Genomic DNA, 27,582 nt, shown 5'->3' on the forward strand with positions numbered 1-27,582 from the left:
AAACCTCCCAGGATAAACTCATTGCAACTTACTTGTACCCACACTTTCTTTGATTACATTTGTGGTTCCGTCTTTTTTTTATGACTAGTGCTCGTAACATTTTTATGTAACTCCTGTGAACTTTTTAAAATGTTGAGAACAGTTTTTTCCCCTAGCTGACTCTTTATTAAGGTGATGTAAAACCCCCCAAAGAAGTATGAGCATAAATCAGTGTTGGAGAAAATGCATAAAACTCTTGTACTTGAAAGCCACCTTTAACAATAAAACATACTGCTCTGGTTAGGAAATTGTTCATTCCTCAACTATCTTTTCAGTGTTTTCAATTTGCAGGCAGTTATAGCTATTGAATTTTAGATAAACTTCAGTATGGGGCCCTGTAATTTATGTTTTCAGATCCTGCTGTGAGATTATTAACTGAGCATTATGGGTGAAATTTTTAATTATCTAGTAATCCCACAGCAGATGCCTAGAGATTTTGTCTACTTTGTGTATCCTAGCAACTAACTTGATCTGAATCACCAGGATGTTTAAAAATTCATTTTAAATCACAGAAACCAGAGGGGTGATTGTTGGCACATGGTTTTTTCTTTGACCATATTTCAGGAAGGGATATTTTCCTCGGATTAAACCTCTCTGGCTTTCTTCTTTCATCTCGGCCCTCTTTAAAACATGTTAAATATTATGCCTGTCAGGAAAGGCAAAAAAAACCAGGTTCAGAAGACAAATGCTGTCTCCTCAAGTTCAGCAGCAGACACTGTAGACAAACAAATGTCGGAGAATTCTCTCGTGGTCAGGATTTAGGATTAACAGGAATGCTAGCAGCAAATTATTTGGAAAACAAGAATTTCGCCATGAAGTCTGTGTGTTTTCTGCTATGCCGTTTCCATATTTTCATCTTACTTCATTGTGAATATTTTATACCATATTACAGTCAGAACTTAGATGGCTTGTAAGTTTATTATGATAGCTATATATGCATTACGGTAATCCCACATTTAGGAAAAGTCAGAGAAGAACCCATCAAATAAAAGGAAACTGCATGTTTTATATCCATGCTGGCTTTACAAGAGCATTTCATGCAGAGACCATTTTCACATATGATAGAGAATTGGATGATCGACCTTCTGATCAGACAAAGCAAATGAGAGATAAAATGCAAACTCCCAGCAGATGCTTTGTATGTTGATTATGAGATTTCCCGCATTCTCATATAATGTCGGAGGACAAAAATATTAGTCTAGAAATCTTCCAACATGTTTTTCTCATTCAGCATTATAAAGTCTAGGGGATCTGCACATGCTAATATTTGAGCTTTTATTTTCATATATATATATATTCAGCATCAATCGGCCTTGGAGACAATGTTCTGTCTAATACTCTCTGGCTCACTGGCTTGTCATATTCCAGATATGTATTTTTTTTTTTTTGCTCTTCTTAGGTGAATACTTGGTAGGTGGTAAATCAAGTTTCCGATATTGCAGTGACGATTACAAGGCCTCTTGTGATGGTTCTAGTGGATAATCTTTGTTGTTTAAGAAACAATATAGAAAATTTATGACAGTCTGAAAAAAGTAAAACAATTCTAGCTCTTGTCTTTTGCTGTACCAATAAATCACTGGTTATACAAAAAGAAGAATTTTGGATTACATGTGTATCTAGAATATGAGGAGCAATTGAAGACATTCTGCTTGTATATTCTATTACAGACCGTCTGTATAGAGAAAAAATAAGGATAAAAAAGTTGTATCAAGGAAAGGCATGTTATATATTACAGTGGTTTATTTGTTAACATTGTGGCTTGAGTAGATTGATAGCTTATGAGGTAGGCACTGAAGGTAGTGGGAACATCTGGCTGGAGAGTACAGTTATAACCTTATGATGAGCAGAGAGACAGGAGCTACCACAATATCACCACTCTCTGTTCTTCGTACTGATGGCTCGACTCTTGATGCCACCAGGAAGGAAAAGCTATATAACTCATAATTCTTGTCACATGTAAAAGCTGCTGCTGATGCTGCTGCTATGGTTGCCATGAACCACAGAAACACTTAACCCCAATATTTACTATTTGTGTGACCCACATACTTATGAAACTACAAGTACCTGATTGTTCCTAATGAAGCATTAAATTCAGGTTGGGATTAGAGGGAAATATTGCTGGATGTATGAAATCAAATTTTATATTTTTACCCACATTTTTTTGCTGCACTTTTCCATTATTATTAAGGTTTCATTTAAAAGTGCTTTTTCGGTTGTACAGCACCAGCAATTATCAGAAGAGTACATGGAATTTAGCGCAGATATATTAGAGATGGTAAATGTATCTAGAAAAGCTGGAGGACATGTTTTTGTTGCCGTTTTAGCTGGAAAAAAGCAAGAGAGAACTGGTGAATTACCAGACCAAGTGGTTCTCTATACCTAAGTCTTTTAACTGACTGACTTTGATCTTCAGTGTTTTGTCCAGGTTTAATTTCTGTCAATTCCAGTCCAAAAGCCCATCCAAGTAAACAAGGAAACGATGTCAGATGGAATATCCGGATCTGGGTGTATTTATGTGCCCGATTTGCATGGAATTGTTGACTATTACTGATAACACAGAAGCGTTTATGGTAATTGGGCCAGTGTGTTGCCGTACTGTCATTTTCTTGCTTTCGACCAATGTGTCTGCCGTCGATTTTTGTCACACTTTGAAATGTTTGGCAGGATTAGCCCTCATCCCTAATGACTTCATATTGACATATTCCAATGATGGTTTTTTTTTTTCTGTTTGAGGAAAGTGATCTCGTAAAAAGAAAAGAAAGAAATTATCTATTTACTGTTATTTATGCTCACTGATCCAACAAGATGGCAGAGAATGGTTTGAATTAATGTGTCTAATGGAGAAGCTGACTTCATGTTGAATCCTTGTAGAGTCTTGTTTTAATGGTATTTGACCAAGCAGTTGGGTTTGAATCAATACAACACAAAATGGTAACTTGATCAATAGTAAATATGTCTTAAATAGTCTCTTAAAGGGCACATTGGAGCAGAATAAATGCATCTGATATAAACCTCATTAAAAGGGGAATGATTTTCAATCTTCTGTGATTGAAATCCAATAATAGGATACATTCAATAAGATGGGGCCTGTGTATTGGAGAGGATTTAGCGGAGCAAAGGGAACAATGTTTCTTCAACACCGACTGTTTGTTCGGCAACAGCGTTAGCTCGACCTTCGCTTATTACATTGACACGTTTTGGCCCCGTCTCTCCGTTAGAACCCAGTGTTTAAAGATCTGTTCTGCAGAGCAACTAGCACAGAATGTTGACAGTTGAGAAAAAAAAAATATATATTATCAATCGAAAGCTGTCTTTCAAACGAAATTTTTTTTTTCTTTCTTCTCCTTGAAGTACATGCATTGTCTGATGAAGTAGGTTGAACTATTTTGTTGAAATTCCACATTTTGGTAAATATACAGTGCTGCTATCTTTCATTGTTAAGCAGGTGTTCACCTTAAAAGTGCATTTGCATTCTTTTAGGAGTCATTAGGTGTTAATTTGCTAAGTAGTTAATAGATATTCATTCATATTCAGAAATGTTCCAAATATAAGAATTTGTATAAAAATCTAATAAATGGTAATTATATATCATGTTGCTTAATAATGAGAGTCTCTTAAATACTTATTTTCTGCCTACAATAAAGAGTATAGAGCAAGAATTCTTTATAATGGAGAAAGAAAGTTCAATGAACTTTATGAAGTGGGAGGAAACATAATCTATAGCAGACGGTAGTCGCAAAATCACATGCATGTATGGATTGAAGAACTGGGTGGGTCTGCCTATCAAATTGATATAAAATAAAGATGTTTCATATAAGACAGAGTCTTAATGTGATAAAAATTCAATTTTAAATGTCTCTAGGTACCCATGCTTCATTTAGCATCTCTTCAAATTCAATGTTGAAAAAAATTTCATACAAAGACAAGTTATTTACAATTTCCTTTTTAATTTCATATAATTGCCCCCAAAGAGTATCAAAAGAAATGATTTCCTAATCACTGGTTCAAAAAATCGCTTCAATACGAACACGGCTGTGTGTTGCGGTGTCAATAAGACCCATTCCTTTTGGTGAATGTGACCCACCAAAAAAAAAGAAAAAAGAAGCCCTTCATCATCGGCCTTTTGAAGGCAACGCCATTTAGCAGAGGTGTCCAAATCAAACAGTGTTGATTATATAGCGAGCAGAAGTTAAAAAGTTACCAACTACACGGCGTTTCTTCTTGGCGAGAAATAATTCTGTGTCTGTTCGCGGCTTGCACTCTGTCGCAGCCCAAAAACGGGGAAACCTTGAGTAAACAGTTGCTTGTGGAAGAATGCTCAGGGTGTAGGATAATTGAATGTCTGTATGGAAAAATGTTATTTTAAAAGCCCTCCCCCTTATAAATTAAATTCTAATCGATTACTGCATTACACAAGTAGATGTTGAACTTAATTTTCACCTTAACTTCGTTTTATGTGTTTATGACAATACTTTTGGGTAACATTCAGTATGTCTCAGTGTTTGCCTAGGTGTAATTTGGAACTGAATTCAAATAGTTGAAGTGCATTCTGTACAACTAAACATTTTATTGCTTGCACCTGTTCAAATACAACCAAAAAGAAAAAAAAGACTACCTTCATTCCTATGTGAATGAGCTTCTATCTATTTTTTTCTCTACAATGGAGTACGAACCCTTGTAAATTAATTCTACCTAATGTGGCATAGAGAAATGAAGCGTCTGTTTTAGTGCAAGATGTACTGTTATTTGCCACACATCTTCTGCTTCCTGCAAAAAAAAAAAACTCAACATGGCTTTAACGCTGATCAATTGCATACCAACACTTGAATGCATGTTCTGGTTTTAAGATTTTTTAATCTTTATAAAAAAAATCATTGAAAATTAAATATAAAAAACCTTTATAATGCATCTGTTTGGCCTTTTTTTCCCCCCATGATTCTTACACTTTTATTTTGGTTAAAATATGAAAGACACTGGTAATCTACCAATAAAACTTGTATATTATCTGTTTTACATTATCTTTGGATGGAAATATTGTTTCCTTAATTATTCCCCGATTTCATTTTCAGATCTACGAAAGAGGTTTGAACGAGAACCATTGATGACCAGGGTCCAAGTCTCAAAAACAACCCAGCTGGATTGTCTACCCCCAGAGGGAAAACCTTTACCAGAGGTTAGTTTCTAAGTCTTAGCTTAACCCTTCAAAACAATTTCCCCCACCCCACCCCAGTCCTAAACCTTTACCTTGAAGAGACAGAGTGCTGTTTGCTGAATACATTTTTCTTGTTTTCAAAAGTTGAGCACTTGTGATATGTTATAAATATATTGGTACACACATTTCACCTGGTTGGATTAAAAGTGCTGAAAAAAGAAAAGTCTGAGATTTTATAGATTGGAAATTCAATAAAGATTCTTATGCGTGCTATTACCGTTAAGTTTTGAATTGAAAAAAAGAATTACATTAGACTGAATGGAAAAGAATTTTTAAAGGGGGGGGGGGGGGGGGACTCTTGAGTACAGTGTAGGTATATCATTGACATAAATTAACAGCTATCTCTCCATCAATCTGTATAAAAGGGAGTTTTATGGGCTTGATGCATTAAGTTCTGCATTAGAATAAACGCACAAGGAGGGATCGGAAACAATACTTTTTTTTTCTCTTAAACACTTTTGGATATAATTTCACCTGTCATCAGGTTTCTGAGAGTTTTATGAGGGGAACACCTGTGGCAGCTATAGTATATACAATTCTGACAAATTTTCGAATTACCAGATTACTTCAGAGAGCAACAAAGAGGGCTTTTATGGTCAAACCAACGCAGTTATAGATGTACATTTTAAAGCTCTGTTTATGAAAGAAACTGCTTCTCAAAACGCTTGTGTTAATTGAGTTGTGAGAAAAATGTCTTTAGAACTTTGTATCCCAACATGGGTTTCTCCTGGATCAAAGCAAGTGTCAGCCATGTTGCTAAGTTTGCAGAAGATAAACTCGTCCCTTTGCACAAGGTTTGCAATGCATTGTTTAAGAAACCAGCCCTTCCTCATATCCTGTATTTTCCTGTGTCTTCAAATAAAAGAAGTTTTTTTCTGTCTTTTTTTTTTTAACCACAGATAACCAAATTTGGATTTTTTTCTTTCCACTGTAAAAGTGCTTGCAATGCAAAACTCTGTTCTCAAACACCCCAGATTTGTCAAGATTTTAAAAACATTTTATTGGTGCTTGCTGCCCTGATTAACAGTTCATCAAGTGAAATATTGGAAAAATCAGGGGGCTAACTGTTAAATCTGTTTTGTCTATCTTCAATTAACTGGAAGTCTTGTCCAATTATATCTGTTGAATTTTTAGCGCAGTAATTGCTCTCTTAGTGTCAGCAGCCTTCTTTCCAGCCAGGAACATAACCAAACTGTCAACAGGCATTCACAAGTGTGATATAATAATTACAGGAAATTGTGCTTAACTCTTCCCTTCTTTCTCAAAACCATTCAAGATGGAAATTAATGTCCAAAATGTACCTTTTCAATGTAATTTTGCCTTTTTGAAGCTTCACTCATTTGAAGGATCTAAAAATTTTCTTCTCCAAGTGGAAGCATTCAATTGCTGACAAAAAAGTTTTTCCTCAAAAAATCAAGAATAACAAGGGCCCAATTATAAGAAAATTAAGTGTTGATTTATAAAAAACCATGAAAGAAAACTTTAAACTTGAATCACGGGGTAAGATTTCTATTCTTATGAAATTGAAATCATATTTGTTGTGAGGATTATTTGTGGACTGTTTATTAAGAATGTACTCGTGGCTTTTCTTTCCATGTCATTCCAAGCGATCACAGCTCGATAGGAAATGTTGATTGCAGTCGATTTAGACTGACAGAAGAATGAATATCAGCCAATAATCTCTGCCTCTTGTCAGTATCTTTATAAAGTGATCTATATCAAAAACCGTAACAGGGGGATAATATTTTGTACCTTAAAACACTTCACTACCCCACACCTGTGATTAGCTTGTTGACAGGTACCAAGATATTTCCTATCTAACAGTTCGTAATCAAGTTCGGTTTTCACCTTTTAGCTTTGCGCACCTGAGAAATTTGTCACAGGTATTGTGTTGATTGGGGATGTCGTGCTTTTTGGAGGCAATGGTTTTGTATGCAAAAATAAATCTGACGCTTTCTCGCCACCCAGATTGAGATGGATATCCTTCGGTTAAAATACTGTACCTTATTTTTTTGTCAGTTCGTCAAAAATTGACAGCGTGAACAAAAAAAGTTGGAGGTTCACTTGAGTGTCACTTGTGCATAGCTGGCATGTATAGCTATGTATTGCTAAGATCGGCTCCTGATAGATTTTACCAACAAAGCACGGTGGCCGAGAAGTATTTGGACGATGATAAAAAAAACTGGAGATGATCAAATTACCGATACGAAACGGAGCTTTTTTTTCACAAGGTCTCCTGTCTTTGAGAATTATGGTATATTGTGTTCCACATGTCAGCCCAGCATTGTAATTTTACACTCTGATGCCTCGACTAACGTCCAAGATTGTCTCCCAATGCATTCCTTGTGGTCATTTGTTCCTTCGGTATAAACATTTAAAATTTTATCCATTCATCAACAATTTTAATGTTAGGGGGATAGAGTTCCTGGCAATTTGTGTGCTGTGTGCTCTATTAGCCGGTAGATATGATCAATAATTACCCTCTTTAAGTTAAAAATTATAGGCTTGCACTGAAGTCAGTAAGCTCAAGAAAAATCCTCAGTATATGTTTGTTGCTCTGTCTGAAAAAATTCCAAGAAAGTATTTTAGTGATTTTTACATTCAATTAAATATTCAAGATTCCAACTCATTATCAGTTTCATTATAATATATAAAAGGTGCAATTCTGTGTGTTTTTGATCATGTTAGCCCTTCTAAAATCAATTGAACATGAAATGAAAAATGTTGTCATTATATTTTGAAACATTTCTCTTCACCAGGTGTTTTGGTTGAAGGATAATGTGGAGATCAACACCAAAGATGGCTACTACATCGTGTCCAACACTGGGGACCTCCTCATCAGTCAGACCCAGCTACGAGACATGGGCAACTACACGTGCGGGGCAAAGAACCTGGCAGCCAGGCGCCTGAGTGAATCCGCCTCACTCATTGTCTATGGTAAGGTTTCTACCCCCACAACCCCTGTTATAAAATGACACCTCCACACACACACACACACACACACACACACACACACACACACACACACAAATAAAGGAAGAAAAAAAAAGTGATAGATTTTGGAGATTTTGCATTAACTTTAATGTGAAATCTTGCAGTCTTACTACACATAACTTTTTAAAATTAGCTTTGATGAAAGATATTCCCATGACCTTGACAAAAATTTTGTTTGACCATGAGAGACATATATATATTTTTGACCTCTTTTTTAACCTATTTATTTAATTTTGCCCACTGGTACTTGTCTTGTTGGATTTGATTTGTTTGAGACTCCCCTACCACTTGACATCAGTGTCTCACCAGTTTGGGGGTCTGCAGAAGAAATGGCTGGATAACCTTTGACCTCCTCAGAAAATGGGCTCTGATAAATATTTCCTGCCCAAGCATAAATATTGATGAATGGTGATAAATATTTTCATTCATTATGGCTTTCATTTTTAGAACAGATATGAAATGTGCTCTCAACGATTTTTTTTGATAACGTAAACTTCGTGGGCTACATTCACCTTCCAAAAACTTTAAGTTCTGTCAGAGTTATTATATACAAGTGGCATTTTGGCTACTGGAGATGGAATATTTTGATGCCATATCACTTGCTGTCAGCAGTTCCAGAAAAAGGTCAAGTAAGGTTGATCTGGAACTCAAAATATTTGGAAATTATATCAACCTATATGGACCAGTGTCGGCTATTCTAGGAATTTGAAGCTTTAGCACATTACAATATCAACTCTCTCCAGACCCCCCCCCCCCCCCCCCCCCCACTACCACCACCATCCTCAACCTATTTCCAATATTTCTGACTTTATCCTGATTAATTTAGAATAGCAGCTTGTGTAGATCATCTATGATACATGATTTGAGAGGGAACAATCCATATTCATTCATCATTCATTGGTATATAGTAAAGTGGGAGTCTGTTCCATAAAGCATTCATTTGAAATGTAAATCAGTTTCTTTCAAATGTTTGCATTGTGATCCTAAAGTATTTGTGTACACAGTTCAATCATTTTTTTATGACATATAATGCAAATTTTGGCAAAATAATTTATTAATCTTCCATTCGGAGAGCGTTTTTTTTTAAAGACATAAAAATATAATTTATTACTGTCGTTTGGTTCAAGGGGTACACTTCAAAATAAGTGTCCCGGCCAGCCCCTCTCTTCTTAATTTTTTTTTCATCTATAAGAATTTGTTTTGATGTTTGTCGATAAATAATCATTATTTGCTGGTAGCAAAACATATTTAAGTGTAAAATGTTGAATCTTTAAAATTTGAAGTACCAGGTATGTTTGTAAAACTGCAACACATGCTTATATATAAACATCTGATTAATATTCAGGTAAAACAGGTGTTTTGCTCCAGGAATGCACTGTACATTTATAGCAATGTCACAGCTCCGGAACGCATACAAACTATACATAAATGCATAAACCTGTGTTTTTCTAGAACTTGAAAATAAAAATATTAATGTCATGATTATAAATAAAGACCTCAGAAATAATGATAAAGATATTTCTCATGAATATAAATGGGGCGTCACTTCTTGGGGGGACAATAAAACCTACGTAATTCCCAAAAAGACGAAGCGATTTAGTATTCATATTGGCACTATTTGTATGAATGCATCAGGGATCAAACTTAATTTTCTACTTAAAATTCATCCGGGCCTGCATCTCTCAACCAAAGGAAAATGGATTTCCAAAGATTATCTTTCAATTAAGATTTTATCTGTGGTATTATAGCAATTTAATATCTTCTGCGTATGAATGCAAAAGAATGAATTAGTCAGGTGGGTGTAGTAGGCTTATTTTTATTAATTTTTTTTTCATTTGAAGTTTGTTTAATAAGAACTAATTACCAGATGCAGAAAAGACATAATCAGAGTTTGTATCTTTTGGAAGGCTGTTAAATCGTTGGGAGTCCAAAACATATCCGTTCTGTGAAGACCCACGGTGTTGTCTGTCTGGCAAAATCAGGGAGTTAAATTGACCCAATCCTCAACTTAAGCTTTAGTTAATTGAAAAAGAAGGTTGACTCTTGAAAGAAGTAAGATAACTAGGTGCAGCGACCTTGGAATTGATGCGGAAAATCCTCGAGTAGTACATGTACTACCTATTTGTTTTAATTGCATGGATGTTTCTTGCGTATCCATTTCATTAAATTAACTAAAGGATGGTCCTGTGAGGTCACTTTTCAGTGCGATGACATTATCTCCTTTAACCTTGTAGAACTTGCATTTCTTCATCTTCTTTCGGTTAATTTAAGGCCCCAGGCTTATATTGAGCAAAGTTGAACATCCTTAGAGTGATGCGTGTCATTTATGTAACAGAGAGGACAAATTATCAGATCATTTAAAAGATTTTGTGTTTTTATCTATGGAAAATGTTGAAGAATAATTTCGAAAATAAATTTAAACAAAATATCATTGTAGTTGATGGAAGCTGGTCAAGTTGGAGCTCATGGACAGAGTGTTCAGTCAAATGTGGAAAGGGGGAAACCCGGAGAATGAGGACCTGCACCAATCCAGCACCACTCAATGGGGGCGCCACTTGCGTAGGGGACAGTGTCCAGACCAACCCCTGCGGCTCCATTTGTCCAGGTGAGCCCTCAAACTTGCTCTACGGTCAGCCCAGCTAGATTTCGCTTATATGACTGTCACTGCTTTAATATATGACTAGATTGCATAGTCACCAAGCGGGATTACAACAATTTTATGAAGCTTGCGTCTCACGAAGAGACCATGGCATGTTCTCCTTTTTCTCTCTCTCCTTAATTTGCTACAGCATTTGGGATTGTTTTTGGTTTTGCATTTAAATAACAAAAAAATATCCTACTGAGAATTAGTTGCACAGTTGTTTAGATTCCTTCAGATAATTGGTGCATGGCAAAAGAAGCTGACACATTATCTGAGAGCCTGAAAAACATAGGACCCCACTGAACCATATGCAGATTTTTGGGGAGGAAGAAAACTTGTGTTGGAGCCGGCAGTAATTCTTTGTAATTGCCCCTTTTCCCTGTCGGAACTTTGCTTCATCCTGCAAAGTTTTTTCTCACGAGTCGTACCGAACGAGGGCGATGACTAAGAAAAAAGTTTGCATGAGACGGAGCCATTCACATCAGCAAGTGAAACAATTGACAACTAGAACGCATCATTTTGTCCCATCAGTAATAAAAAAGCTAGAGAAAAAAGTCGCAGATATTAATAACGATCATCGTAAAAGCTTTAAGCTAGGCTTCAGGCTCTGCCGCATTAGAAGTAAATCCATTAAACTGTTGTAAAGACAAAATGACCAGAGAGTGCGACTTGTCTCACCAGCATCTAACTGATTCATTACAAAAAAGGACAGAAAATGATCATTGGTAATTAGAGCATTTCCAGAATGAAGGGGAGAAATGATGACAATAATGACCCTTCAAGTTAATGTTTCTTTTTGCTATTATTGGTTCAGTTGGTGGAGTCAATGCATGGCCCAGAAATTAATAAGAACATTTGTCAATCATTATTTTGTTATAGGGAAAGAAGAAAATTTTCATAAAATTATCCCTGTCTTCCATTTGGAGAAAAAGAAGAGCTGCTTAAAAATTCGTAAAAAGCAGAGAATTAGAAAAAAAAAATTGTTATAAAATTGTTATTCATTCCTAAATTGATAAATCTGATATTTGTTTTGCAACATCCTTGAATTTATGGTCTGATGTATATAGCCAAGGGAATGTTTCCATCGAGTTAAGCAGAAGTTCTCCTTGATAAAACCGATATTGGTGTAATTCACTGCAATCATGTTGGACAATCTCTACAATCATTTCATTCCAACGAAGGAAATTCCTGGAGGGGGGAAAAAACACACAACCTCTGAGGATTTATAGAAATATGGTTACCACATCACGCACCATTAAGTTATTCATACGAATTCTTTGCTTGCTGTAGTCGTATTAATTGTTCTGTTTTGTTACCGTTTCATCCCTCTCTTCCGAGGGTGACAGAGTCAATGTTCTCTGCTTATTGCTGCACTATGTGAAAATACAGTCCTATTCCGTCAGTTTATTGCGATATGGGTTTTTCTTCTTTTGTTGTGTGTGAAATATCGATTTCCTGTCGAGAAGATCTCAATGAATGACGCTTTTCAACATTATCAAGTGAATAACTAAATGCATGTTACAATTAGTAAAGCTTGCCTTTAATTGTTTTATTCAAGGCGATTTTTTTTGGATCAAAGGCGTAAACTGTATTCATTTATACAGCTGTTATGCAGTTTGGCATGAAAAAGCTTAGTTATTTGCATTTGATTAATATGAAATTCTTTTTTTGTGTGTCTCAATAACTGTAATTTTCTTCGTTTCCCATGCATTGATTGAAAAAAAAAATCATGTAATTGATTCTTTTACATAACGTGCATGTTAATCATTCGTGGTTATTAGAAATCATTATTAACATATCATTTGAATACCTGTACCGTAATTGTTCTGTTATCTCCCCTTTTCTGCTAACTTCAGAAAAAGGAGGTAAGAAAGTAGTACTGCTTTATTATTATTATTCATGCATCTATTTTTTTTATGTCTTTCATCATCATTACAAGTAAAGTATCATTTGGTTGCAATTTTAGTTGCTAATTTAATGAATTATTTGGTGTCATTTGTTTCTTTCTTCAATGTTTGGACTCTATATATCATAGATTTGATCATATGATATATATTCAGTAAATGTACTATATTTCTATTATTACTTTTCTAGAATAACTCTTTCTTTAGATATGACTGTTGTGATTAGAGATCTCTTATTTTATTTCGTTGATAAAAAGCTTGCAGCTTATAATGGAATTTTTTGCTTTCAACTAAATGCACCAACATTTATTTTATAAGAAATTTTAACGAATATCAAAAGTGACATCAAGAAAAATTTATTATGTACATGTATATGCCTATGCAAACTTAGTGCAGGCATCTTGTACAGATGTGCATGTGCAATTGTGCTATAAAATATGTGGAATGAGGTTGGAAATATCTTTAAATCTCCTGCTTGATATAAAATGGCTGCCTCTTTGTTGTAGTTGATGGAAGATGGGGTGCTTGGTCCTCATGGTCAACTTGCAGTACGGAGTGTCAGCATCACAGGAAGAGATACTGCAATGACCCTCCGGCTAAAGATGGTGGAAGTTACTGCATCGGCAACGATCTGGATGGGGGGAATTGCACAGGGGGCAGGTGCAGAGGTGAGAAACTAGCTGAAAGGGCGCCATCAATGAAAAATAAATTTAGTTTCATCTGCAGAAAAATGAAATCTAATTTGGCAATGAAGTGTCGCACAGTGTTCAGAAAAACACCAAGGATATTTGGTCACTCATATATATTGCCAAAGAAACTGAATTAATTAAGGTCTAGTTTTAAGAATTAGGCAAAATTTACAGTCCAGTTTATGAAAGGATGAGAAATGATTGACAACTGGTTGAGCAATGATGGAACAAAAACGGTATACATCTGGGGTTTCCATCATGGAACTAAATTGTTGCTTCAATATATATTTCCCACCGGAAAACTTTCTTCCAAGTGTTGTCCAATGTGTGACATTCTGTTGATCATGGAAGGTTGTCTCCTGGGATACTGCTGGGCTTTTAGTTGTATAACTGTTTTGTGTTTCTAATGTCACTTGCCTGCCGGGTGCATGGAAGTCAACAAATCCAATTTAAGGAGTATGAATATCAAAAAATTTCTGCAAAAAGTAGTCAATATAATTATATTACTGAAGTATGTTAATCACAATTTGATGTGCATGTTTAACTAGGGTGGGGAGACCTAAAAGTTGAGTTGAATTGAATTTTAACATCTTATCTGTTAAAAAATTCTAAACAGATTTTTATTGCTGTTGTAAAATTGTGATCGATCGTTGCAAATTTCAGAAGAAAAAAAAGTTCAACCTTAAAATACCAGCCTCTGGAATATTATCCTTTCAGACTGAGTGCAAACATTTTATTAGCTGTTGATTTCGAGAAGGGAAAAAAGATAGATCTCCAGGGTTATAAAACCACAAGTTTTTTAAAAGCAGAACTGGAAGGAGAGTATAGATTAGGTTACAGGATGATGAAGCAATTACAAGATACAGGTTACTCCTTCCAAAAAACTTGAGACACTTGTTCAATTAGCGATGTTGTTACTAATTTAATTTTCCCCCTGGAAGCGAGGGAGATTTTTTTTGGGGGGGGGGGGGGGTAAAGGGTGAAGAGATAAAGGAGGCCTTCATGGTTTGATGAGATCCTCTCAAACAAAAATGAGTTTGGCATTTATGTATTTCCTTGTCTATGCTGGGTTGATAGGTCTCTAATTAAGCCCACAGAAAGAGCTGATTATCTCTCAAATTCAAATTGACCAGAATGGAGTCAGTCCTGTAAAGTTTCTCCAGGGAACTTCTAGTTTGCCAATGTCAATATTAACTGCCCTTGCTGTTAATCAAAGCATTTATTGTTATTTTTTGCCAATTTCATTTTTTAAAAAAAGAAGTGCTACTTGTACATAATGGCTTATCAAATGTTTAAAATGTTCTTAATATATTGAAATTTGGGTGAAAAAATTTATATCCAATTTGAACCTTATCATTTTATTGTCCAAATTTGTTTAAACTTGTTTTATGCCTCCCAAAATAGCGAATTATAAGATCAATAAACAAATATAGCTCCCTACAAAAAACTTCTGTTAATTAAGTTTTCACAGCTAGAGTTTTTCATCACGGGATCTTTTAATTTTCTTATCCTATCAGTTTTGTTCCATTGGTTAAGTACAAAAAATTTCTTCACAAAAATAAAAGAACTTCAAAGCAACCACTGAAGTTGGCTGACTGTGACATAGAAAGCAAGAGAGTCAATTGATTTGTTAGTCAATAGATTGCCAGCATGCACGCAGGAATTATTAACCAGTTTATCGCAGATTTGGGTTTTAATTTTTCCGGGTATTAAGGGTAATCATCCTATGACAGTCGTTGCTTGGAAATTACTTTTTTTTCTCTCACTTTGTTGCTGCGGATGTATTATTGAATAGATTAGTTTAAAAACAACTTTCATGTTTGAGAATTAACTGATTTTTCTATGTTTTTAACACTTAAAAAATTATTACGGTTTATAGAATATGGAAATTGTTTTTGCTGCAGTGCAAGATTATGTAGTTTGTGCAGTGTCTGAATTTTTCCTGTAAATGGTAAGGGAAGCCTGAGAGAGAATTTCAATCTCACAGGGATTCCCATATTGTAATATGGAGGTATTTTAGCAATAATATTCAGCGCAACTTAATTTTCTTTGTTTCGATGAAGTTCAGTCCTTCTCATGTATTACTATATATTTTGTTGTTCTAGGAAAGCAAATAGAGATTATCGGCCCCTCCCCAACTAATCCCACAAACGCCGACGCCCCGAACCCAGACAACGGTAAGAGAGGTCATGTCCAAACCTTCCCAGCATGCCGTGTGATAACTTACTTCTAACTCGAGAAAAAAATATTTCTCACGTATTTTATACACACCTCTCAGACTAATACACTTTTTTTTTTTTTTTTTGAAAAAGCTTGATTTATTTCAATATTCAGAAATGCTGATTACCACCATGATAATGGCAGAACTAATACATAATATAACTGAACTAACATTAGTGTGGAACTGTATTCATATGTGTATGAATATGCGGTAATGCATTTGCAGAGAGAAGAATAAGATTGAACAGGAATTTTAATGCAAACTCTTACTGCTAATGGATCTGATAAAACACAGAGTTTGGGGAATAAAAAATTTATTTAGTGAATTTGTCCATTCAAAAATATAAAAATAAAACTTGTGAAATGCATTTTTGTAAAAAGGTAAAGATTGCAGAGATATTTTCGGGTAATATACATTTTTCAAAATCCGGTATGAAATATTGGGAATGGGGTTGGTAGGTGCAGAAGCTAGGGAAAGGTCTGCACCTACAGGTTGGAATATAATGTTTAACTTCACACATTACCTATCGGAGAGAACTTTTAATCAATACTAATTTTGTATATTGCATGCTAAACCTCAGCTGGAAATAATGAGAGGCTGGCAAAAATTAACAATGTACCCCTAAGGTACCAGGATAAAAAAATCCCTGGGTTAATCAATGGGAGAGGGAAAAAAAGTGTTGATTAAGAGGAAGGCTGGGGTGGGAAAGGTTGATTAATGAATAGATATATATGTGTGTGATTGTGTGACTTATCAGAATAGCTGAGGGTGCCTCACTATGGGAGTTGAATGCCGTGCCATACTTTACAATGCAAAACTTTAAGAGAATTATTTTTCTGGTCTACATCTGTCATTTTTATATATACACTTCTCTGTTGACTGCACATGCGGACAATGTCATGATTCAGACATATTGTTAATATTAACTGACAACATGTAAAACTCAACTCTGTAAAGTGAAAACCCATGTAGGTAGTTTTCATTAATGACATTTATGGGTCCAACTCCAGCACCCCCCAGGGTAAGAGGGAATTCCGACCGCCCATTAAGCCGTTATTTTACTTTTTGCCGCACATTCTTGAGAATTATGAACTATCCACTTTAATTCTTTTTTTTTTCCAGTAGAGAATAATCTGAATTTAGCATCTATCTATTCTGCATGTCTTTTGGTTACAGAAGAATTTTTTTTCTTTAGATTTTGACATGACCTCTTCAAGTCTGTTTGGACCCCTCTCATTTTTCTTTTATTAGCAGCTTTGATAGATGTAGAGTGAATTCTCCAACCTTTAGATGTGTCAGTAAGCATAGATCATAAAAATCAGAATAAATTTCTTTTTCTTTTGATAGATAGAATTGTGAGAAGTAGAAAAAAGGGAGTTGAGAGAGAAAGTCTTGGCTTTTTAGTTCCTATATACTCATATCTCTGACTCATTCACAGCATCTGAAAATGAGTGAAAACTGTTTTATGACTTAATGATTGGGAATAAAAACTCTCAATAAATCATCAATAAGATAAGGTCCAGTTCATTCGGTTCTTCATCTGGTCAGCCAGAGAGAGAGAGGGCTTCTCCTCATTTTTGTGTCACTGATATTTATGACCCTATACCAAATCAGAAGTACCAATTTCTCCCCCACACCATGTTGTATGGTCCTAATGTGATGAATTAAATGTCAACTTTTTATGCTTGTTTTGTCCCTCGATTTGCAAGAGGTCACAAGGTGCTTTGATCAGCAGCAGCAATGTGATGTTTGAGCAATATGGCTGACCAATATGGCTGTACAAGATGGCAGAGGGTTGCTGGTTGGCGTTGCTATGACATTGACTAGCTAGCTGGCTCATTTGCTCATGGACCCACAAACATATATATAGATATCTATATAATTATTACTGCATATTAAAGAAATAATGCTGAATTTCTAACAGACTTGTGTCAGAAAGTTTAAATACTCATAGTGTGTATGTGTTTCTCACAGGGTGTTTTGATCTGAAAATGACAACAAAATTTAATTTTCGTTCTGCATTGGCCATATTTTTTTCAGCCATTATATTGTTTGCAGAGGAGCATCATGAATTCAAATGCATGTATGAGGCATTAGTTATCTTGATTAACAAGTTTTAATTGTTAAATTATTTTGTTACAGTTCGAGGAATTGGGATTGAAGATGCCGATCATGGACTCTTGGAACAGAATCCATCCAGAGAAGGTAAAATCATAGGGGACTAAACTTTTGGGTGAAGGGGGATGGAAGTAGAAAGCAATTAAACAACAAAAAAAACATACAAGACTTTCATTATATCATGGTCTTCTTTTACTGGAAAATTCATCAAGAGATTTGCTTTGCTGTTGCTTTTAAAGTTAATGAATGAGACAGTAACTGACATATATTTCTACAATTTTATTTTTAAAGTCCTTGTTTTTGCAAGGCACCAAGCCGAACCATTGCTCTTCAACTGTCAAGAGCACTGATGAGGCTTTCTGTCATCTAGGAAAAGCCTGGTTTTTCGGGAGTATAAATACCTTTATGTAATATCAGCAGATTCTCCGTTTGTTTTCGCTTTTCGGTAACTTTTTGGAAAAAGTATCATTCCTGGAACTATTATCTCATGACTGCATGTACACCATTAGAATAAACTTTCAAGTGACACAATCTTCATCATCAGACGGCGGATTTTTCATGGTCGTAATCTTCTCATTTTTACCTCAGTGTCTTCAGAATTTGAACAATTTTCATTTCTGAAATATTTTTGTCTGATAACCAAACAACAAATTACTTGATTTATTGTTTGGGAATTGATTTGGCAGTGGGGGAAGACTCAAATTTACCAAGAAAAATGCATCTCACGAGACAAATTTTAACTTATCGTTAAAGCTGAAAAATGTACAGCGTCGTAAGATCATGCATCTTTTCATTCTCGTAATCTTTTGTTTATGTTAAATGCGGTGGCTTTCACATGCTTTTTCGTCTATGTATGCTGAGAATAGAAAATGCAGCAGTGAGATAATTTGATCGAGACAATCCAGATCAAGACTTTTACGAAATTATCTTTACGTCAATCTCGTATATAACATAATCTGTCAGGGCGATAGACCCAGATATTGTCTGCAGAAAAAAACAATGTGGATTTTCTAAACAGATATTTTTTTGATTATGGAAAAAAAAAGCTATCTTAAAATCTGTTGGAAGTTAGGAAGAGAAAAAATTTGGTTTATGTATATTTTAAAGATAGGAAATCTTTGTGATACAGGATAGACATTGTAGAATTATGCATTAAACTTAAAAATAAAATTTCATTTTCCCCAGTGATGTACAAACCTTTCCTTCTTAATTTCAATCACATTTTTAAGTTAAAAAAAAGTAGAAACAGAAAGAAAAAGGATTTTGTAGATTTTACATTTCACCCCCACCTGTTCTTTATATATTGTTTAATCATATCAGATGTTGTCTCAGAAAATAAATGGATTTGTCTGTTGTAAAATTTGAAGATAGAAACCTAGCCTACATTTCCTGTGGTTCCCTCCCATAGAATGATCTCAATCTATACCCAATAAAACATGACAAGTACGGCCTATATCAATCTTTTAGCCCCCCCCCCCCAAAAAAAGAAAGATTTGAATTTGTCATTCATTATTTATACAGAAATTTAAGAAGTTGAAACTGTCTCCAGAATATCTTCAGTAAATTGTCCATTAGATTTGATTGCTAGCTGATTTAAGAAATTTTCAGTTTTTTTCTTTTGGGACGAAAAAAAACCCCTTTTATCTTTTTTTTCAAATACTTTTTATATGCTCAGATTTGTAATCCATGGACATTACAGTGTGTTCTCATGAAGAAATAGTTGTATAAAGTTTTTTGACATTGGGGATTGACGAAGACATACGCTGTTTATTGTAATGTTTTTCTCTTATAATACAGAGCAAAAAAACACAATTTTCATGTCCCATTAAGTAATTATAGCTAAAAACAAGGCTTTCTCAGGGTCGTAAAATAGACATCTACTCTTTTAAAACATTTGTCTACATCAGTCATGTGACCACTCGACAAGCCAGCTGCAAGTCACTTACGAGGGAGACCACCTAGTCCCCCCCATGTAACTGTACCACCCTTCTTGTCACAGAGGTCATATCTTATTAATGACCATAATGTACATGATGATAATTTAATTAAAAAAATGACTTATGTGTACTTTTGTATGCTGGAAGTCTTGGGTTGGGGGGTTAGGTGGTTGGGTGTTGTCTTGTTTAATTATCATATACTAAATTCGGTTAAAATTGTTAGAGAATTTTGTGTAGTTCACAGTTTAATATAGTTATGGTAACAGATGATTAAGTACCGGTAAATAGAATATGAAATTTTTTTATGAAAAGTAATTATTAATTGTTTTATTTTTCAGCGACAAATACCTCAACCAACAACGACACTTTGATCATGATTATCGGACTCTGCATTGCGGTCGTCGTCTTCGTAGTCGTCATTGCCATCGTAGTTTTTCTGTTGAAGAGAAAATATCAAAACCAAGGTAAATAGAAAATGGACTCACACGATTTCGCAAAAAATAAACCAATGAAGTTCCAAAAGAACATAGAGAAAAATGAGGGATAAAAAAAAAACCAAAACCCCACAAACCTGAGAGAAAAAAAAGATGGAAATACTGTAAATTATGTGCTTCTGTGTTCTCTTTAAATATTGAGAGTTGGCAATGCCGGTTTTTTGTGCCTCTTTTCTCCATCATAAAATCATCCAAAACTCTTTTGGAGAGGGTATAGGTTTGTGTCGGAATTCATTAGGAGTTCTCCCGAGTTGAAGGATCTGGAATATGAATATCTTAAGCCGAACTGAAAGAAAGTAATCTAAGGGATTATGAAACATGAATTATTTCCGTACTTTTATACTCAAGTTCTGTACAGCGACTCTCAGTTTTATTGGGCTCATGGATTTAGGACCCTATCAAATTGGATTACCAATGGGTTGTGGTTTCATGTTTGTCGTAAACTCTGGGTCTTAGGTCTCATTCATAACCAGCAGACAAAATATGATTCCATCTTTAGTACGAAATATGAAATTTCATATTTTTTTTTTGCGGGGTTTTTTCTCTCATATCACTAGGTCTCATAATTGAAATTCATTCAGCTTTCATTTCTTGAGCTCATCCCTTTTATTCTGTAGGACAGATATGAAATTACATAGTCTTGTAGCAATGACCTGCATCCAATGGTAGATAATGCGGCCGACTTATGCATCAGACTAGGTCTGGGTTTTTTTTGGAATTGGATAGATTTGAAAAGAACGAAATATATGGTCTGTCATAGAATACAAAGAAACTTATTAAGTGGAAAAGATTTTAATATAAAAATCATACACATTTTGATTATCACAGTTTTTGATTTCGTGTACTTGGGTAAATTAAATTTTATCCCATTTTGGATTGCAAATTAAATGAATTCACTTATGATATCGTAATTAAATCTTAAAATGATGTCATAAATCACTGGTTTTTGTTTTACATTAAAAATACATATATCTTTATATATAATCTTAAAACAGAAAACTAAATGAAGGCAGTTTAAATTCAGTAGGGATTAATTAATTTCCATCGTTAGGAAAAGTGTTGGCTCATCAATTTTTCAGAGGATGGAAGTGCTAGATTCAGCATCCGTGTATCGCCCACTTTCATAAGCAGCCATTATTTATTCATATACTGTAGGTGAGAGTCCTCAGAGTGTGCATCACTCAAACTCTTTACAGTGCCAGTAGTTGATACATCAAAGCCGATTTTACCTCTGAGACTGAAGACTGACCAGAAACTAATAAATAAGAGCCTAATTGAAACAGATTGACCCCCGCTAAATACACACTTAGCGTGACTGACTTATTCGAAATGAAAGATACCTGGATATATTGGGACAAATATTAATTTATTTTTTTAGAGTAATACTCATTACTGTATATTTAACAAACCGTGGAAAAGAATTTAAGAGTATTTGATAATTTTTTATGATTTTACCCGTAACGGAAAATTTGTTAAAGCTGTTAAAATTCCATTAAAGAGCTTTTTAAGTTAAGTTCATTTAATCTGTCAATTAGAAGGTTCATTTGGTTAAATGTATTTTCTATTAATGGGTAGAACTGCATTAAATATGTTATCACTTACATTTTAATCCAATACCTTGTTACCTCATAGTACATTTGATTTTATATGAATTAAAATAAATGTACACTAATGTAGAATTTTGATTTGATAGAGTAAGTTCATATATTAAGTGGCATATTAAGTTCCTAATTGAGAGATAAAGCGAGTGTTAAGTCTGTTCACTTTTTTTTTTAATAAGTAAACTATTTTTACTTCCAGGTTACATGGCAGGAAATATTCCACCAATAGGAAACGCAGAAGAGAAAAAGAATAAAAATGGACAAGGTATTTAAGCAAGCAAGCATTATAACTGTCAATTGCTGGGAAACACTTCAGAATCTTTTTGATATGCTATGTATGCAGAAATTGTCTGCATTGTTGATTTTAAATGCATAAGATATTTCAACAAGTGAAAAGAATTTGATCTGCCTTTCATTGTGAAGAAAGAACACAACATTTTGTTGATGGAAATGAGGAGTTTTGTAATTTTTGGATGTCTTCTCCTTTGTTCATTATCATAACATGCAACCCCCTTCTTGACACGTTTCAAGAACTCGAGTGAATCTGATGTGATCACTCATTTCCATTTATCAGTTATCAGTTTGAAATTCAAAAAAGATCCTTTCGGTCCTCCTCCTTGCATGTTGTAGTGAGATATATCAACAAAATTATCATTATGGGTTTGTTTATCTTTGTATTATCTCTGGAAATTCAAATACCTTGATTAACAGCTAGGACAAAACCTCTCTCTCTCTCTCTCTCTCTCTCTCTCTCAATATCATCTGGATGGAAATCATAAACCCTTTAACAAGTTACGATAATACTCCACGAACAAAAGGAGAGGCAAACCAGGTGGAAAATAATCCGCCTCATACAGGTGTTGTGGTCTTCTCCAACAATGCCTGTGTATACACGTAATATACATCAGGTAAAAAAGGTGATTTACATCTGGTGTCTGGGTGAAGCAATAAACGTTGTACGAGCAGCCTGCTTGTAACCGAATAATGGCAGTTTTTAGGGGGAGATCTTTACGGATTACAAAGAAATATTTGTTATTTCACTGCTCGTAACCACAGACCAGTTGTCTTTAAAAATTTTGCTTGATCAAGAAATGAGGTGTGAAGTCTGGTTTCCAATTCTATCTTTTTGATTACCTTAGAGGTGATGGTACATAAATGTGTAAGAGATGAAATTTCGTTGCTGAAAATGTCACCTACACCTCAGAACAATGTTGGAATACTTGATGAATCTTTGTAATCTCTGAATCGTGACAAAGTTGCGAACATAAATACCGTTAGGTGTTAATTGACCTATACATTGAGCTATTGATTCGTGTTCTACCATCCTAAACCCAATTACTTGGAGGTATCTTTAATTTTGTGATTATTGTTGTCATGGCAATAATCTGATGACACCAAGGTGACATAGATTGTTGCCACGGCAATGTCTTCTATTCTGACACCACCTGTCTACTCTGAATGTCAATTATTTTACTTAGATATCAGTGTTTTGCAATGCAGAAGTATGCGTAACATCATGTGTAACTGTAGCGACTCGATAATTGCTTATTTAATATACTTAAAAATGTTTGTGGTACTTGTAGATCAAATACTTGATAAAATTTTATATATTTTATCAGCAGTAGCATCAACATCATCATCAAGTCTTATTTATTATTAACTAGTTTTATGAAAATTGTAATAGGTTATTTTTGTGCACTGTATAACTGACTTCATTTGAAATTTATTTTTAGACATGATGTCAGTACAGCCAGACCTCACCCAGCAGGTGGTGGTGTTCCCACATCACAGTGCCTCCCCCAGCCCCTCCATAGAACCCCCAAACAACAATTACCCCACTGTGGAGAACATTTACGATAAACCAGATGTTGGATTGCCCATATATGCAGACCACAGACTTTCAAATGGATCTGTGCCCAACAGGTCATCCCCTGAGCTGCCCCCTCCAAACTCTCCTCTCGTGATGAACTTGGTGCCGCCCAACCCACCTAATTTGTTGGATAGCAGACATTCTATGTCATCAGTTCAGTTACCTGCTAATGCTGAAACTGAGGCAGTGACATGGGGGTCATTTAATCATTCTGGAGGCAGACTGATTCTCCCAGAGTCTGGTAAGTTGGTGCCGCGACCAGGATATTTTTGGGCTTCTAAATTGAATTATATAACTGGTTTAGTTACTGTAATGAAATTAAGCAAATTGGCATACCAAATGTATCTTTTAATTCTAAAAATAAAACTTGATTAAGATTATTTCTAAAATAATTTTTTTTCAGGTGTTTGTATGACCATTCCTGAGGGAGCAGTAAAGAAGGGTCATGAAGCTGAACTGTATCTAGGGGTTTGGCGAGATGACACTAACAGACCAAAAACGTCAGGTGCGTAACCTCAACAAAAAAAAAAAATAACCCACAAAGAACAGGGGGTATATCTCATACATCCTTACAATTGTAAACTTTGGTCGTTATCTGTGAATCATACAAGATGTGGAAACACTGTTGATTTTCTACAAGTGCCTATTTCAGTGTTGAGTACCAATATATAAGCCCTCATCAGAATTCTCATAAATTTCAAGATGTTTCGCCGTGCCCTATCGGATGTGCACCTGTGCTTTTTCTATAAACAATGCACAATTTATTTACTCGCAAAAAACTCATTACAATTGCTCCGTAATATAAGTTTTATATTCCTGCGAATGAAATGAAACATGCGCGCCGGTTCTTTTCATCGAATATCTCATTTCAAGTATTTTATTTTTGAGAACATTTTCAATGACATCGTCTCAAAGCCTCAATTTGCACTGAACAGGTGCTCTGGAACACATTCGTTTTGTTGACAAGAAGCAGTGCACCCATTGATGAAACGCTTGAACTAAAAATGGACATGAATATGAAATTGTTCAATCGGTTTGAGTGATTGAAATGCAAGTAACATTGTTGCATTTGTCATATGTGCTCTTTTTTCAATCCCAAAAAAAGGAGGACTTTTTTTAAATCTGTTTTTTCTCAATGGGGCTTTAAATAGATTTATATAATCAGTAAGATTAAGAGATAGGGAGCGAAGTAATTGGAGTATATCTCGTAATATCTCATAAATGTGATATATTCAAGAAAAATATAATATATCCAATAGCTCACAAGTGCCAATCTTATATAACAAAATTCTGTTCAAATTTCACGATAATTTTTTTTTCATGGCTGGGAAAGCAACTTTTGTACTGCGATCAAGAGACCTTTGCCAGAATTATGAAAGAGCACATTGTATCCTTATCAAAATCTCATTTTAAACTGGTAGCCGAATTTAAATCTGAATTACTAGTGACACCAGTATTGTTTGTATGCAGACTGTGCATTTTTTTTCCTTGTAGCCTAGACAAATATTGTGGAATTGCCAATATTACTTTACAGACAAATAATAAAACCCAGTGGTAAATGTCGTAATGTGGGCATTTTTTGTAACCTTGATCCGAAAATGCTAAGATGTCCTATGGGTTTGTCATATTTTATGACTTTTCAAAATGATAAAGAAAAAAAAATCCAATTTCCTCTTGGCACATAGAGGAAGGCATTTCGCAAAGGAGGCCTGGATAATGTTGATTATATATAGAGTTTGTTCATGCAATCCTGAATATAAAGCTTGTTGCAACGCTTTAGCGATAAAGCTGTTCTAAATGAAGTCTAACCCAGACCTAGGCAGAAAACTGGAATTGATATAGCATACCATATCTTTGAAGAACAGTGGTGTTCAATGATCCTTATAAAATACTTTGACAAAATAAGTCCTGGGTCAGCTCTCCAAAAGTGGGTCAGCTCTCCAAAAGTACACTTGCTCTACTTGCAAAAAATAATAAATTTTATATATGCCATAATTATAAACTCATCATGCTCAGTAGATTAATTAAAGTGCAAGTGCCAAATATCTAGTAACATTTCTTGTTCTTTCTTTTTTCTAGATGGTCAAACAATTGTTAGCCCAGTCATAGTGTGTGGGCCGAACGTGCCTGGAATCTTGATGAAGCCGATTATTTTGTCGTTCCACCACTGCGCCAGTATGAGGCAGGGGGGCTGGATGTTGTCTCTGTATAACAGTGACACACAACCCGAGGAGGCCCCTTGTTGGCAGGTAGGTGACACAGCATTATGAGCACAATGTCTGTTGATAAGTGTCCTGTCAAGCATATTTTGCCACCGAAAATGTCCCTGGTAACCAGTCGTAACCACATTCATTTTTTTCCCTTATGTCATTTAATTGTCAACATAATAAAAATTGTACTCTGCAAATTTTAAACATTATTTTATATGTGCATGAACCTCTCATTTTTATAATGGAAGCTAAGCAATGCATTTACATTGTTGTAAATCATGTTTATAGTAAGACTGTAAGAATGTGATATGGTGAGATAGTAGCCACACATCATGATAATGTTCAAATATTTATTGGTGTAATTCTGTACAGGTAATTAAGACAAATCTCTTTCTCTGACCCACAGACCACAAACATGTGACCATCACACCTCTTTATAGTGCAGGGCTTGACACTGTGGTCAATTTGATATGCAGCTTGTTAAGCATATCTTTTTGATTGGCAGATCCAGCCTCCAGAGCTATGATAATTTTTCTGTAGTTGTCAATAAATCAAGCTCTATATGAGGAAAAGTGGGGGGCTTTTTGATTTTGGTTTTTGAAAAGTACAAACATTATTCCTGTTGTAATGGGTTTTTTATCTGGGAAATGAATTTTGAAGTCTCAAGGTCTATGTCTTATGGATAGGATTTCAAAAATCGCAATAAATGACAGTGCCGACTTGCATATGCAGCGTTTTGTTCACGTAATTGCTTATTGTGCCTGGTTTGATGTACAGGTAGAGGAATTAAGATTTCTTTGAAGTTAGAATTTCAACCAGTTTTATAACCCATCCCAAAACTACAGGAATAGATTTGATCAAATTGAAAAATCTTTTTGTTATTTTTCTTCTACAGCCAAGCAGATTATATTATTTCTCTGCGTCATAAAACTTCTGCTTTTCTTTCCCATGCAGACCTCAGACTCTGTATCAAACTAACAGAATGGATATTTGATCGTTTATATATATAAAGATCGGTGAATTGTGAACGTAACATGTGAGGAAAAGTTTTTGTTTTTTTTAACGTAGAGTGAAACAGATACGGTGATGATAGTCGACAGATGGCAGTTAAGCGCTACTTCCTGTTGTCATTTGCAGAAGTTTGACATTTTCTGTAACCCAATGATAAATATTTATGTAATAATATTGGCAAGGTTTTCTCTGCTTGGGTTTCCGTTACTGATTATTATCCCGAGGAAGCAAAAAAATAAGGTGATGAAAATACAGATCACGAAACAGGGCTTTTTTCTTCTTTTTGTATATAGATATATCATTTTTGGACTTGATTTGATAATTTCAATTTTGCATCTGCAAAGAGCAAAAATTCATGAATCTGTTTCAAATTCTACAGATAATATTTAAAAAAAGAAAAAATTGAAGAGAAAGCAAAAAAAAATATGTTCATTTTCAAAATTACCAAGCCAATGAAAGTGTTTTGATATTCCCTTTTACATGTACTACAAATTTATTCACCAGACAATTTTCGTACAAAGAATGGTGATTTTTGTGGTATTTGTGGTCCAAATTGATTTCATCTGAGTAAGGTCACGGTGCCTTTAGTGATGCATAATTCCCGGAGATAGTGTTGCATTCTGGTGCTGTAAATGTCCATT

The 27,582-nt window shown here is 34.8% G+C and overlaps 1 protein-coding gene across 2 annotated transcripts in view; it reads left to right on the forward strand.

Annotated features, from left to right (window-relative positions):
* LOC128164742 (netrin receptor UNC5C-like) overlaps nt 1-27,582 on the forward strand; it is a 72,912-nt gene that overhangs the window by 35,636 nt on the left and 9,694 nt on the right. Inside the window, exons 3-13 of one of the 2 annotated variants that reach the window (XM_052828736.1) lie at nt 5,109-5,212; nt 8,011-8,188; nt 10,683-10,850; nt 13,297-13,458; nt 15,585-15,656; nt 17,843-17,905; nt 20,094-20,219; nt 22,050-22,115; nt 23,584-23,961; nt 24,124-24,225; nt 25,800-25,969. In XM_052828736.1, coding sequence (XP_052684696.1) covers nt 5,109-5,212; nt 8,011-8,188; nt 10,683-10,850; nt 13,297-13,458; nt 15,585-15,656; nt 17,843-17,905; nt 20,094-20,219; nt 22,050-22,115; nt 23,584-23,961; nt 24,124-24,225; nt 25,800-25,969 — 1,589 coding nt within the window. The remainder of the gene's footprint in view (nt 1-5,108; nt 5,213-8,010; nt 8,189-10,682; nt 10,851-13,296; nt 13,459-15,584; nt 15,657-17,842; nt 17,906-20,093; nt 20,220-22,049; nt 22,116-23,583; nt 23,962-24,123; nt 24,226-25,799; nt 25,970-27,582) is intronic. The other variant, XM_052828737.1, reaches the window with a different exon arrangement.

This window comes from Crassostrea angulata, chromosome 10 (genome assembly GCF_025612915.1).
Source record: "Crassostrea angulata isolate pt1a10 chromosome 10, ASM2561291v2, whole genome shotgun sequence".
Taxonomy (NCBI): domain Eukaryota; kingdom Metazoa; phylum Mollusca; class Bivalvia; order Ostreida; family Ostreidae; genus Magallana; species Magallana angulata.